This window comes from Emydura macquarii, unplaced genomic scaffold, assembly GCF_026122565.2.
Source record: "Emydura macquarii macquarii isolate MOO-44397 ecotype Brisbane River unplaced genomic scaffold, CSIRO-AGI_Emac_v2 contig_2897, whole genome shotgun sequence".
Classification (NCBI taxonomy): Eukaryota; Metazoa; Chordata; order Testudines; family Chelidae; genus Emydura; species Emydura macquarii.
In genome coordinates this window covers 47,681,573-47,697,052 of record NW_027133034.1, presented here as the reverse complement: position 1 = coordinate 47,697,052, position 15,480 = coordinate 47,681,573, and the positions used below count along the sequence as shown (strand labels likewise).

The 15,480-nt window shown below is 40.6% G+C and overlaps 1 protein-coding gene across 6 annotated transcripts in view; it reads right to left on the bottom strand.

Moving 5' to 3' along the window:
* The window catches only part of ARHGEF28 (Rho guanine nucleotide exchange factor 28), a 158,765-nt gene that overhangs the window by 20,438 nt on the left and 122,847 nt on the right, over positions 1 to 15,480 (bottom strand). For 4 of the 6 annotated variants that reach the window (XM_067569267.1, XM_067569268.1, XM_067569270.1 and 1 more), the window contains 10 exons: positions 14,630 to 14,884; positions 12,466 to 12,542; positions 11,384 to 11,562; positions 10,217 to 10,305; positions 7,918 to 8,100; positions 6,340 to 6,471; positions 5,494 to 5,588; positions 2,768 to 2,806; positions 2,635 to 2,682; positions 726 to 1,214 (listed from right to left, as the gene is read on the bottom strand). In XM_067569267.1, coding sequence (XP_067425368.1) covers positions 726 to 1,214; positions 2,635 to 2,682; positions 2,768 to 2,806; positions 5,494 to 5,588; positions 6,340 to 6,471; positions 7,918 to 8,100; positions 10,217 to 10,305; positions 11,384 to 11,562; positions 12,466 to 12,542; positions 14,630 to 14,884 — 1,586 coding nt within the window. Of the gene's footprint in view, positions 1 to 725; positions 1,215 to 2,634; positions 2,683 to 2,767; positions 2,807 to 5,493; positions 5,589 to 6,339; positions 6,472 to 7,917; positions 8,101 to 10,216; positions 10,306 to 11,383; positions 11,563 to 12,465; positions 12,543 to 14,629; positions 14,885 to 15,480 lie in introns of those variants that run through there. The other 2 variants (XM_067569269.1, XM_067569273.1) reach the window with 2 other exon arrangements.

Genomic DNA, 15,480 nt, shown 5'->3' with positions numbered 1-15,480 from the left:
CATGTGATTTTCTGCCAACTTTTTGCCCTTTTGCCCCCAATTCCTAGGGCTGCGGTGGGCCAATGTGGTTCCCTTCATAACTCAGAGCAGTCTTGGGGATGCTGTAAATTGTGTCAACTGACAATGGAACCCACCAGGCCATTACATTGGTAGGGTTTGCTGGCCTGCAGCACAATCCCCCCGACATGTCTGAGATGTTTCTTGTAGGAGAGGGTGGCATCGAGCCAGCTATGCAGGCTTTATACCAGCCAGGGATTCCTACACCAAGGAAAGCCTCAGCTGCTCACTTGGGCCAGCACTGTTGCAAAGGGACTGGAGCAACGGTGGAGAATCTGTCCCTTACAAGTTTCTAGATAGTCTGCACCCCACACCTGGATATAGCCTTCCTCTGAGAAGCAGGGAATTTCTCTTGCTTCAGAAAAGCCAACATTTCCCCTACTATTTAACAGGAAAGCAGAAGTGGCAGAGAAAAATGTGGACATAATGATCCTTTCTATTTCCTCACATTTATACCTCTGGGCTGAGTGTCATTCTGCAGCGTTCCCAGCCTAAGGTGAACCTTTGGCTGCTTCTGAAGCTTGGTCCCATACACACCAACTCAACAAGTATCAGAAGTATCAGACTTGTCTCAGAAAGCACTTCCTGCAATTTCAGCATCGTAAGTGTAGGTCTCCATAATATTAGCGTCTGGTTTAGGGCAGAATTATTGTGGGGAAATCATGTACCTCATTGCTCCCTGAAGATGGAAATGCTGCAGGAAGACTGCTCTGGCGGCTGTGTTTCCAGTGCCACAACATCTTTTGTTGCATCTTCACATTGTCTCTTTCCTTTTCCACCATCCTCTGGCCCTCCTTAAGCCGTTCCAGGTTCTGCTGGAACTCCTGCAGTTGGAGCTCCAGTTCTCCCCGGTTCCTGTGAAGAAGCTCTTCCTGACACAGGCACTCTCTTCCCCTCTCCTGAAGCTGACTCTCTCTTGTCTCCTGCTCCCGTTGCTGCTGGTCACACTCACGGGACCAACGCTGCTGCTCCTGGTGAAACTGTTGCTGAAGTTTGTGTATATTCGCCAGTTCTTCCCTCTGTTTTTCCAAATTTCGGTATTTCTCCTGTTCTTGCAGTAGGTTTCCACGAGAACCGTGACCCCAACCCATCCTTTCATGCTCTTGCAGTAGTACCTTATGGACTTCCACATGACTGTTCTGGATGGTTAAGGCTGCCTAGTCACCAAAATGAAATATTAATTCTCACTTGGTCATACATCTTTAAAAAATAAACATAATGTAAAAATGTTATTATTTTCCTTAAACATCAGCGCTGGTACGTCTTTGGAGTCTATTCATTATGTGAGAACAGAATTGTGTGTTCATGCATGTGCTGAGACACATTTTTGAATGAACTGAATCATTTCACTCCTTTTCAGAGAGTTTCTAGTTAGTGGTTAATATTATTATCTCATTTTTATATTACAGCCATGCCCAGAAGCCCCAATCAGGATCAGGGGCCTCATTTTGCTAGATGCTGTATTGTAATAATCATAATAAGATAGAGAGAGAGCTTATACAGAGAGACCTGAAATGCAGCTTTTCACAGTAGATTTCAAAGAGCTTTACAAAAGGAGGTCAGTATCTTCATCCCCATTTTACAGACAGGGAAGCTGAGTTACAGAGAGGAAAGTGACAATTACTAGAGCTGGTCCAAATTTTCGGACTGAAAAATTTTCCCATGGGGAAAAGGTGGTTTTATCAAAATTAAAATTTTTAATGGGAAAAATGTCATTTTTAATGATTTTTTCAATTTTATTTTCAGGAAAACAAAAACATTTCATTTCAAAATGTCAAAAATGTGTCATTTTGACCATAAATGTTAACATTCTATGTTTCAAGGTTTCTGAATCAAAATTTTTTGAAATTTTTCCTTCTGGGTAAACATTTGATATTTCAACATTTTGTCTTGATCGGAGAAAATTTTTCTGTGGGGCGGAAATTCCAACTTTTGACCAGTTTGGGTAATGTTACCCTGTTTCTAGTTATGAGGCTAAATAATGTAGCCAAGATCACACAGAAAGTTAGCGATAGAGCTGGTGGTAGAACCTAGAAGTCCAACTCACGGTAAGTTATTCTAAGTGTTAGACAAAACTGTTCAATTACTGGTCAACCATATCACAATCTGACTCCTAATAACAAAGCCAGGGAAACAAATAACAAAGCATCTGAGGAGGAGGGATCTGTTGTGCAAGAGCTAACTGTGCAATTTATATAACCTGGGGAGTGTTTTAACTTAAATGTCTAAATTTTCCAAGATTCTGAATGATATCTGGAAAGGAGATAAGGTGCTATGTGACCTACTGATCTACATCTTCCATCTTATTTTTTCTGCAGCCCTTTGGACTGTACATGTCTCTCTTGGAAAAAGTTTTCCAAAGAAGTATTCTTCTGTGTTCTAGGAAGTAGAATATCACTGTAGCATAATATAAACTAACATATGTTATACAGTTTTTTAATTTAAATTATGCTACAGTAAAAAGTCAGTAGAATGTAACATGGTAACAGTGTCTGAAAGTGCAACAAGATTAAGAAATTTTTTCTAAAGTGAAACATTAATAGATGCATTACTATACGAAGTTAACAGAGTAATCACCTGAAGGCTGTACAAAAGTCGGGTTAAATTCTGGATTGCTTGTACAATCTGGAAAATAAGAGAAGGATTTTCAAACAATGAAAACAATGAAGTTTAACTAAATAATACCTTCATATTTGCCATTTATACTCACCTCTGTCTGTGTGGAACCTGGGAAATACGTGCATTCTGCCTACAATAAATATAAATACCTATAGCTGTGAACAGCAGTTATAAACTTTGAAATAGGATACTCTAGATAATGTTTTTCCCTAGCTCAAATACTCATATTGCTAATTCATGCAGTACTAAGTCAAACCTTCTTTTGTGTCGTGTGAAAAAAGACAGAAACGGTAATCTATGAAGACTAATAATTCACCAACACCAGAAATTACTTGGAAATCATTAGTGAGCCCAGGGACAACTATAAAAACAAAAGTATTTTATCCACAATTTTAATCCCCAAGTGGACAATCCTGCAAAGAAATGCTATTTCCATTAATGCTTTGTCTCCTTGACAATTCTGCAAATACAGTATCCTTATTACAGGATGTACAGCAGAGTGACTCGTGCTATTTACAGTCAGATGTGACAGAATTCTGAAGAACCCCAAGCTATGTATTAATATAGCAAGAAACCACAACAGGGTTTGTAGCAGCAGACTAGGGCGAATGCTTTAGATGTGTTATGAGGCATGAAGCAGAAGGGGGAGTGCCTTCAACCCCCTGAAAAGTGCACCAATAGCCTACTAATGTGCATCCTGTCAATGCTTGTTGCTATTAGAGCTGGGTCATTAATTTTACATTTTTTTTTTTAAACGAACCTTTTTCAAATTTAGGAGAGGGGGGTTGGGCAGGGGTGGAGAAGTTACCCACAATCCTTCTATCATGAAAAATAGCTCCCATGAGAAGGATGAGGAAAAACAAATAGAGAAGAGACCAAACACCATCCTTTCTAGACTACACTGAATACTCTCACTATGTGATTACTGTTATATTGGTTTTGGTTGTCTGAAAAATTTTGACTCTCTCTCATTTCTCCATGACAACAGCAGCATCTTCGGCAGCACTTTGTGGACCAAAACTCACTGTTGAGTCTTACTTTCTATTATAAAGAGTAAATTAGGGGCCCCCTTTAGTTCTGATAACAGAAAGTGAGGCCAGAAAGGGAAAGGCTATAATCTGCTGCTGAGAATGCAGCCAAGGTGGGGGGGGGGGAGAGGGGGGAGTGGAAACATTAAACTTGCCACATTTCCCCCCCCTCCCTTTCCCTCTCCATCTTCTCTCTATCTTCCCTCCCCACTGTAAACTTTAACTGAAAAGCTGCTCCCTTAGTGCTGCTGAACTCTGCAGCAGATTCCCTGATGTGGTCCCAATGCAGCAGGAGCACTAACAAAGGGAAACAGCTGCCTCTCCTTGCGGCCAGGTTGCAGAGCTGAGCAACACTGAGGAAGCAGCTGGGCTGTTTTGGTTCAAGTTGCAGTGGGAAAGAGGGGGACCAGGAGGCAGAGAAAAGGAGAAGGAGAAGGACAGGAAGGAAGGTTGGCACAGAAGGCAGGGCAGAGGGGGGTACTGCTGTAAAATCCTACAGCTATTATGTTAAATGGGGAAAGGGCAGTGTCTACAGGGGGAAAACGATCAACCGTTCTCCTTTATTTATCCTTTTAAAAATCTTTTTAATATAGCAGGTGTGAGATGGAACTGAGATTACAGCTGTGCCTGGCTGGCAGCTGACATCACTAAAAAGTGCTGAACGGCCAACGAGAACACAGTGTTGGACAACTGGTGCCCATGACCATCCTCTAAGAGGTTTGAGAGCATCTGCTGCCCTTGAAATCCCTTGTCTCTTCTCTTCTGTGTGCTTTGTCTGCCACCTCCTGGTGACTCTGATTTATTACACTGCAAGAAACAACTCTGGTTCCCAGCTCTTTTGGCTTGGAAGCCCGTCTGCAATGGGTCTGAATGTGTCCCCCTCAAACTCCAGGTGGGATTGGTGCATCTCACAGTTTTTGTCCATTCTTTCTCACTTTTACCCCTCTATTCTCTTTTTTCCTTTTCTAAGCATTTTTACAATTTTGCTTTCCATTTTTAATATTTCCCCTCAGCTCTCTCTCTCTCTCTTTCATCCTTTTCTGCTTCTCTAAAAAGCTCCCTGTCTTCACCTTCTCTCTCTAGAAAGTCCTTAGTTTTGGCCCAGTTTTGATCCCTGTTCTAACTTTCTGAAAGAGCATCTTGCTGCTGCCTGAAATGTTTCACATGTATTCTCCGTCAGGGAGAGATTTTTGAGTCTGACAGTTTGGGATTAATTGCATGAGTTATTTAAAGAGAGTTAAGGGATTTTGAAATATTGGTAGTTTATCTCATTTTGAAATTATTCTGTTTTGTGCCTACTTAAAAGTCAAATGTGACTTGGTGTAAAAATACCAAGCCTGTTTTATATGGGAACTGGTAGTGGGGCGAAAGTCACCCTGGTAAAGACAGCCAGTACAAGCCCTATTTGTGCCATCGAAGATCCATGCCATGCAGGATGGCTTTCAATACCATGTTCCAGAGAGGAGAATGGAGGGAGTCCCTTTATCAGCCCAAGATAGGTTGGTGTTAAAGGTAGTGACAGTAGTAGGTCAGGTACTTGTAAATCTGCCAGAGAGATTTTTCTAAAAAAATCATGGGTTAGCCACAGTGACCTTAATTTTATTTCATTTATTGATATGGACTTAATAAATACGCTCATCCAGTGCTCTGGGCTCAGATATCGGCCATAGTTACTGTTTATTTATTTGCACTCCGGGAACATCTAAAGGCTCCTATCTGGATCGCAGCAGTGCCGATTGGAATGGGTGCTATACAAACACGCAGGAAGATAAATAATAATTTACAGTACCTTATCACCCATCACAGAACCCACCACTTCATTTACAGCATGGCAAATCCTGGGATTGAAGTCACAAGATTCTTCGTCTCCTTTTATTTCTTGAACTAGTGATGAAAACCCCAACAAAATGTGTGAAAGAGACAGAAAAATGCCAAACGTTACAGAGTGCACTCCTTTTCTGAAGAGAGAAACGAGCAGCACACAGTACGTTAAACCTACGGTATGCTGAAAATTACAGATTTTCATAAATTGTACCCAGCCAATATAGAAATGTTGATGGGAAATACAAATTGGGGAGAAAAGGTGGCATTTTCTTCTTTTTCTATCTCAAAAAATGTATGAAATAAATATAGATAAAAATTCATTCAATCAACAGTTTGACAGAGTTTAGTACTGGAATTTTCAACTGGCATTTTCAATACAAGTTAAGAAATCTACACTGCATAATAACTCTAATGACTGGAATGTCAAGCTCTGAATATCAGCTGATTTACAGGGCCTCTCATGAAAGTCAGTAGAGTTAAGAAATTGCTAATGGAATGCTTGCTGTGGAGTTCAACAGTAAAGACCAGATAGTGTATTTTACACATATATGAAATATTAATGTTGACTGGAGGAAGCTACACATCAAGGCAGAGCCTCAGTTAGTATAATTTATCCACTGACTTCAATGAAGCTGTGACAATGTACACCAGCTGAGCATCTGCTTCATTGTAGTTTTATTATTAATTAATTTATTATTATTATATCATCCTTTATTGATCCTGTACTGTTATGGATTGTGGAAGGCTGGGAAACATCCTGAGGCAATTAGTACTGCTATCAGGACAAGTAAAAGTGTCAGGTTTTACTTACAACCAGTAGGAGATTCAAATATTTCACTGGCACTAAGCCTGTGGGTCAAGCTTGGTTCTCCAGTACTCTCCTCTGGTGACCTGTTTGTGTCATTTGCTTGTGATGATGTTACAGCAACATGGAGGCTTTCAGCTGGAGAGGAAAATATGATGAAACCCATTACATAGATGCATTATGCATAAATAATTACAGTATTTTTGTACTGGAAAGTGATCCCCTTGGGAACTGCTGTAACATCAACCTCAAAACCCTGACGTCCAAGGCACAGTCAAGAGCAACAGAGATGGGAAGGAAAATCAAAATAAAAAATGGGCAGAATGAGGAGGATCTGTGTATGCTCTATCCTCCTTAGTTATAAGTGACAGGGCTCCCATGTACATTGCTGTTTTTCTCTTGTACCCAGGAGATAATTATCTCATAAGATGCACCCTCAGAAAGCTCAGGCTTCGCTATGAAAACGGAGATACATCTTCCTAGCATTTAAGTAATACCTTTTTTGCAAGTGATGAACTTACTTTGAGAACTTGGGGCTTTGCACTGTAAATCTATGTATTTCTCAGTAGATAGAGTTGCAACTTTACACTCACACAGTACATTTCATTAAAATATTATTTGTTTGAAATAATAATAGAAGAAAATATTTTTCCATCCATGAACACCTTCAAAACATGGGCAATTTTTTTCCTATAGATTTCACCCATCAACACACACTATTTCCTTCTTTGACAAGATAACTGGCCTGAAGTTGTGAAAAAGGCTAATATCTTTCTGGGGTGTATTGACAGGAGTGTCGTATGTAAGACACAGGAGGTAATCGTCCCACTCTACTTTGCATTGGTGAGGCCTCAGCTGGAGTACTGTGTCCAGTTCTGGGTACCACACTAAGATATGGACAAACTGGAGAGAGTCCAGAAGAAAGCAACAAAAATGTAAAAGGTTTAGAAAACCTGACCTATGAGGAAAGATTAAAAAATTAGGCATTTTTAGTCTTGAAAAAAGAAAACTGAGTGGGGATCTAATAACAGTCTTCAAATATGTAATGGGTTGCTATAAAGGGGACAGTGATCGATTGTTCTCCAAGTCCACTGAATGTAGGACAAGTAGAAAAGGGCTTAATCTGCAGCAAGGGAGATTAGATATTAGTAAAAACTTTCTAACTATAAGGGTAGTTAAATTCTGGAATAGGTTTCCAAGGGAGATTGTGGAATCCCCGTCACTAGAAGTTTTTAAGAACAGATTGGACAAACACCTGTCAGGAATGGTCTAGGTGAGCATGGTCCTGCCTCAGGCTGGATTTAATGACCTCTTGGGTCCCTTCCAGCCCTACATTTCTATGGCTCCACAAAACAGGCAACCCATAGCACCACCTCCTGCAGCACTATGGTAGATATTTCTCGGGGATCTCTTATCCAACTAGTCACAGAGCCCTGCTGAGCATTTGAAACCTGGCAGAACCATAGCACATAGCAATATGGCTTCAGGCTAAGTGGATATCAATGGATTATTTACTTCAAACACCTCCCTTGGAGCCTGTCTACACAAACAATCACTGCTTTATTTCCTTCTAGACAATCTCACCTTCCCTGAGCGCTGCTGCCAACAGTGAGGAAGCCTGTGGCACTTCTCCAGAGTCAGGTTTGATAAGGAGGTGTGGTTCCACATGGACATCCTCAAATCCACTCATATCGCCAAGTTCTGCATAGATATGCAGCTTATCTTCCAAATAACTGCAGATCTGTTGGTCCTGGTTACTTAGAGATTCTATTAACCAAATTTGTACATATTATGTTAACAATAGCACCATTCTGTTCTGAAAGCAAAGAACATTCCCCATTCCACATTATCATTGCTAATTCAAAGCTACTACATATCTACAAAGAAAGCCCAAGAGTGACTCAGTTTGCATGATACCTTTTGTAAACCGGAAGGGACCAGATTCATTCCATCCATGATCTGCACTGATGAAAGCTGGCACAGATCTTGGTAGAAAATCTGACCATTGAGGAATTCTGATGATGTAATCTTGATTATACTGTGGGTCCCTCAGCCATCTTGCAGCTCCCAAAGTGAGCAATTCTAGAAGGGAGGCCTAGATAAGGCAGCTAGAGGAAGTGATGATTCAATGCATCACTAATCAGCCTCCACCATGAAGAAGCGGCCTCCGCTATGAAGGTCCCAGTGGAAATCTAAAGTTGTCCTCCCAGTGGATATCAGACTATTGCAATCTTTGAACAAAATATGCCTTGTGAGGTATCATTTGAAAACTAATAACTTGAAGATCAATAATATCATGGTGAAATGTCAGTAGCAACATTATATGTAAGGTTATGAACATAAACTGAAATTATGACTGAAGTGTGTTTACCAGACAAGTTTGGGGAGAGGGTAAACCTGTTTTTCAAAGACAAAAAACAAGCTGATGCTTCTAGTGAGGTGTCATCAAATCTGATTTGCAATCACCCCTCAAGTCGCCATCCTTTGGTAGCAAAAAGGGGCAGGAATAGATCAATTTGCATTTTAACAAACAACAACGTAGAACCTCTTTCACCACGAGACTCCATGCCTCCATCCTCACAACTAGAAGGCACTTAGGGGTACCCTTCAGGAAAATGCATTTAAAAGGGTGACTGGACCATAAAAGTGAGGGGCAAAAACACCCCAGACTCTTTTTCTTTCTCTCCTTATTTCTCTCTCTTTCTTTCTTTCACCCAAGAAGAGAAAGGAACCAGCCTTTGGACTTTGTGGATTCTCGCTTGAAAATCTAATCAGCAATATTGCTGGGAACCTGTGGTAAGAATTTTACTTTAAACCAAGCCTAGTGGTTAAGTTTTAGTTATTAGAAAGCATTTTATCTTTATTTCTCTTGACTTTAACACACTGTACTTGCACTCACTCAAAATCTCTCTCTTTGTAGTTAAATACACTTTTTTATTCTTTAATCAAAACTAATACAGTGTAGTGTTTAAACTGAATTGTTTGGTAACTTCAGTTAAAGTAGCAAACTGTTGTACATTGACCCCTTCCAGGGACAGCAGATCTCTAATATCTGAATTGTCCAGGAGAGAGCTGGACAGTGTGGAACACGTGTATTTGGGGAAAGTTTGGGACTTGGGGTGACCCTGCAGGTGGTTACCAACACTGCAGCTATACATTGACACTCAGGGTGTGACATGCGTGCTGTTTAGTTGTCTGTAAACAGCCCAGTTTTGGATCTACAGCAAAGCAATGTGAGGCACTCAAGATCGCAACATAGACAGTGACACAAACCATTACTGGTCTGGACTGCACCCCTGGAATGTGATTCTCTGAAAGAAGTGAACTGCTAGATACACAACCACTTGCTCTTCACTGGAGTCAATCCTCCCTGGGAGCGGAAGCAAAGATGTGCAATGTGTATCTCACTGTATCAAAGGTGCAAAAACTAGGCTTAAGTGCTACATGTTCAGATAACATACAATGAAATAGAGACACATGAGTTGTTATAAAGCAGTACAAATCCATATAACTACTGAAGGTTCAGACTATTTCGGTAAATAAAGAACTATACCAGTTCAGTGCCTATTTGAAAACATCAATTTCTTTGGCTTTTTCAATACTTTTTCATGTACTGATTGCAGCGGGATAAAAATAGAGAGCAGGTGGATGCAATGAAATATCGTCAGAGAAATAAATATGTCTAGACTCAAGTCACACGTCAAAGCACTCCCTTGCTTTGCTACTTTTGAAGCTTATCTATCAGTCCAACCATCTTGCAGTCATCACCACAGTGTTCGAGCACCTTATGTACATTCCTGTATTAGTCAGTAATCCAGATTATTTTTTACATTCCTAACTCTCTAGCATGGGAATTTTAAGTGTAGTGTGAGAGGCACCGTACCTTGACATTTTTGAATCTTGGCTGCTTTGGCCTCAGCTATCCGTCTATCTTCATCAGATTCGCTAATTTTTCCTTCTTCCTCTGGGCAACTTTAGTGTCAAAATGTAAACAAAGGTAGATAAAGTAAAATCTGTATATTACACACACAGAAATATTTCAGACATAATAAACAAACATTTATTTATTAGCAACATTAGTAACTTCTTCTCTAACAGAGAAGCAAACCTTTCCGGCAACTTCTTTTAAAAATATTAAATAATTAGAAACTAAACTCTGGGTTTCTTTTCACCATGGTAGGACTGAAAAAAAAAGGGGGGGGGGACACAACTGTGATAGCTACAGCGGTGCACATATTTCATAACCGAACTTCAAACCTGGCAATTGTTCAGTCCAACCTTAGTTCACTGAGATTTGCAAATTGGGCAAAGACTGAGACCACACCTACTTCTTACTTGTCCCCATTCAGTGTGCTAGTAGTATGCCTTGACCCTTCTCTCCAATGTCTTTAAGAATTAATGGATGGCCCCCTCAGAGCTGTGATACTGTGAAGGTACTTGGGGGATTATGAGCAGGCTTACCTTGCCAACTCCCAAATAACTAAACCTGAAGCAACAGGTCAGCTGACCATTCCATGAAGATATGGGGGAGATTTCCCAAGGACATGAGGGGAACAGCACCCCAGAATATCATGAATACCAAAGACTAGGGAAAGGGAAATGGAGCTTGAGCTGGCTTGCAGATGAGGTCTCAGAGAGAGGTGAAAGGTATACAGCTTCCAACGGAAGCTCTGAGAAACTCAGCTGTTTGGCTAAATTTCATGCTGAGGTTTGGGGGTTTACGTGAACCCCAAACTCATAGAAAAAACTCCACTTCACCTCTGGAACAAGCAGGTGATTCCATTGAGTATTTGGCAATGCACTTAACATTGACAGAGAGTAGTAGGAGTCAGATATTGATGTCAGATGAACCTGAGCCAAATTATGCCATTGCTGAATTTTGCCGAGGCATGAAAACCATGTGAAACAACACAAACAAGCAAAACGGCTTGCCGAGCCCCCTGCATGCTAGAACTGACAGACATGGCACAGCTCTAGTGATATATAATTCCTGCCATAAAACACACACCTGGTTTGCATGGTAAAAAGAAATACAAAAGCCTTCCTGTACCTTTCCACTGCATTTTGAATTTGCCTCATCCAGTTATTGCGTTCTTCTTTAGAATTTGTATGAATCTCATACATCTCAGGCCCTGCAGATGAAGCACTAATCAGAAACATCCCTCTTTCTTCATTGGCTACTTCTCTTACTATCAGCTTCTGAAGGGATATAACTGAAGGCTTCTGGTCCTATAGAAAAAAATCACAACACATGCAGAAAAAAATTAGTCTATTACGAAATATAAGCATTTTTTAAAAGCACAATTGTTATTTTGACAAATTAATCTTAATCTTGACTTTTATGGTCACAAACTAAGTAGGTTTGCCATAGATCAGCTGTTAGGTTCAAGTTTTGAATAATCAGGCAACCAAATATTCTATCACGTATTCCTTTCAATAGTCAAATTATTTACTTATTTTACACAGTCCTAAGGATAAATTATTGGGATAAAACTGGTGTTTATATGTTAAAAATGTGACTCTGTAGTGTCATATAGACTACCTGGGTTAGTAATAATGTTTCTGTCTTTTTACCTATCTATAGATCCTTAAGATACTGTAGGACCTTGTGTTAAATAAAATTGAATAGGCTAGTGTAGTGTTCCTCAAGGGTAACATTTTCAAACCATCCAAATGTTTTAAAACCCTAAGTCCCATTGACTTTCTCTGAGGTTTACGCTCCAAATTTCATGCTTTTGAAAATTTTACCCAAAGATATTTTATATATTTTACATATAATGGAGTTATTACTACATTTGCAATTAAAATAAATCTTAAGTTTTGCTTTACAGATTTTAAAATTACTTTTATAAAAGACTAAAAGAACCTGCTATATTATAGACCTTCATAATCAGGTGAGACACATCTTAGAAACACTTTCTCTCCTCTCTTTTCTGCTCAACTCCCTCTCCTTAAAACATATACTTTAAATTTGGAAATATTCTTAATTTTCCACATACAAATACATTTGTGCTCAGACAAGATTCCCAATCAACATCACGTCAGTATAACTGGATATCAAAACCTAGAAGAGTATCTAACTTTTAAGAAACGTGCAAATAAAATGTATTAAAATGCTGTTTATATACTTACAACAGCTGCAAATATATATTTTTGGTCTTTTTCTTGTAAAAACAGCAGCACATCAGTTAGAAGCAGAGCTAAAATATCTTTTAAAAAGAGAGTGGTTTTAATGAAAGATATCACAATCAATTTCTCCTTTTACCTGAAGGCAAATCCTGATCAATGGAAACTGTTTAAAATTCTTACAGTAAATTCAGCAAGAAATATCTGCATCTCATCACGATCTTCCCAAGACAATTTCAGACTACCATTTTACAGCTTGTGTGAACGACAGCACTTTTAGCTGCCACCTCCTCCTGCAACAGGATGCTCGAGCACTTGGAGGGAAAAAAAGGACACTCACCAAACTGCCATCACCTTTTCCTGAAGTGACTAAGTGTCCTTTGTAGAAATTGCATCCAAGAACAGACCCACATTTATTAATTTTGTTGTTGTTGTTTGTGAGGCTTGATAAAATCACAGCACAAGGAAGTGTGGGTAAAAGCATTTGTGCATTTTTTTTCTAATGTATAAGACAAACCTTGGAACACGTGGCTTTTAATGGGATGTTAATGACCGCAAAAAAGAAAATTGTGTATAATTAAACACTGAAGACCAAATTCTGCACTTAGATATACATATGTGGCTCCAGTTGAATTTGGTCCTGAGTTTTCTTTTCAAGTGGGGGTGTTGCAATAACTATGAAGTGCACATGAGTGTGATTTTGACACCAGCAGGAGACAAAATCAAGTAGTGGGGGGTGAAGTACTGGGTGGGGTAAATTTTACACATCAGTACAACACCAGAGAATGTGCATGTAAACCGCATACCTACGGATCCAGAGGGGCAGGTCTGCATCAAGAAATGCAAACAGCAGCAGACTGCAAGAACCCTGCATGATCAATTATGTCATGTCTTGGGACTTGTCTTCCCTACCCTGCTCCGTTGGCACCACAACCATCAATTCAGCAGCATCGACAGAGGGTCTGGTGAATACTCGCTCTGTCAATTGCTGAGCACTCTCTCATCGACTCTGGTACTCCACTGGCCTGAGAAGTGTAAGCTATTTTGATGGGAGAGAGTCTCCTGTTGACATACTGTAGTGAATGCAGCGCGGCTACTCGATGCAAAGTACGTTGACTTCAGTTACATTACTTATGTAACATAACTTGTAAATCTTCAGTGGCGTACCGAGGGGCGGGGGATGGAGGAAAGCCATGCCCCCGGATGCCTACCTGGGGGCTTCGGAGAAGGAGTCGCCCCGTTGTTGCAGGGAGCCAGGGCCCTGTAGCCGTGTCGAATGTAGCATTGATAACTAGGACCTATCAGAATTTGAGACCATTCCAGACCTAGGTCCCAAAGTCTGATAGGTCCTAGTTATTGGTACTACACCGGCAGCCGAAGGCTCCTGCTGTGGGAGCAAGCATCCTCCCAACCCAGGCCCTCTGCCCCCGCGCTGGGCACATTGAAGGAAATGGGGGGACCAGAGCCCATCACACCCCCCCAGCGGGACTCCCAGCCATCCCCGCCACCCCAATGGTGGGAGAAGTAGGGGACAGCAGAGAAAAAGGGCCACAGAAACCCCCCACCCCCGTGGGGCACTGCCGCTGAGGAGGGAGAAGTGGAGGAGAGCAGAAAATTGGCCCACAGACAATGGCGTAATGATGGGGAGGCCCTCCTGCACCCTCCGCGTATTGTGAAGGGCTGGCCCGGTACCCCTCTCAGGTAGGTGGGTAGGGCCACTCCCCATCAGATCCAGCAGTGGGGCTGGAGGGAGAGAGGTGGGCGCCACGTGGCGGGTAAGTGCCGCCTCCCCCATAGGTACAAACCCCCCTCCCTGCAGCAGGGCAGGGAGCATGAGGCCTGGGAGGAGGGCGCAAATATAGGCTTGGCCCCCAGACACCGGAGACCCATGGCACGCCACTGCATACCTTGCATCAATGGAGCCGCGAATTTGGCACCATGCCTAGGTGTCCTGTGTATCACATACCAATCACAACACTTTCTGCAATTACTGTGCCAGTGATTAGCAGCATTTCTTGTTCCCTTTATGGTACCTTAAATGCCACTACCTCACAAACTCACATTTGTGAAATATTGTTACAAGTTATTTTATCTCTTTAACCCAAATATTAAACTTTATATATTATTTACAAATAAAGAGCTATAGAATTTCTTTGCAAGGATGTGGTACCTTTGAAACGTCCAGTAGCAGTTTTCCAGTACACCAAACCTTCATGCAAAAGTGTCCTCTCTTTCTTTTTCAGGTCCTGCTTCCTGAAAACATGGCCATTTTTCAGTTTGGTATAAGTTTTGTTTTCAATCTTATTGAGAATCTCCAGCAATTTTTGCCTTTTCTCATATTCATTGACTTTCAAGTCTACTGCTGCAATCATGTCCTTAATCAGGCAATGGGCTTTGCCTAAGTCTTTATGTTCTTCCGTTCCTTCTGTATGAAACAAAGAATAGATAACGTTACAGTATTCACCCTATTCAAGTCTTAACATTTTTCCTGATTTAATATGAGCTGATTAACACAGTTCAATACTTAAATCAACTGATGTGTTGTAAGTGGACCTGGGAAATTAATTTCTGATGAGTAATTTATTTGAAAAACGATGCATTTTTTGTGTTTGTGATATGTCCATGAGCAATTTGTATTTATCTCAGGTTTATTCAATACTCAAAATTACTTGCCAAATAGTTCCTGCAAATAATTCATGTACTGTTGATTCTTTATAAGCAATTCACTTGCAGTATTCAATATTTAAAATTTAGATTACACACATCGAACACATGGCACATTGTGCCCCCTGATTGGATGAAAATAACTTAGAATCTGGTTTACAGCACGAATAGTTGCAAATTCTTCATTTTTGCAAATATGCCTGTCAGTTTACTGATCACTAGAACATTCAAAGAAGGCAGAGAGAGAATTGAAGCAACTTTGTATGGAAAAAGTTTTGTATTATTTGCCCAGCACCTTTTATGAGACACTCCCTTGAATTCACTTAAATTGTTTTCCAGGCTTAGTCCTAAAAAAGT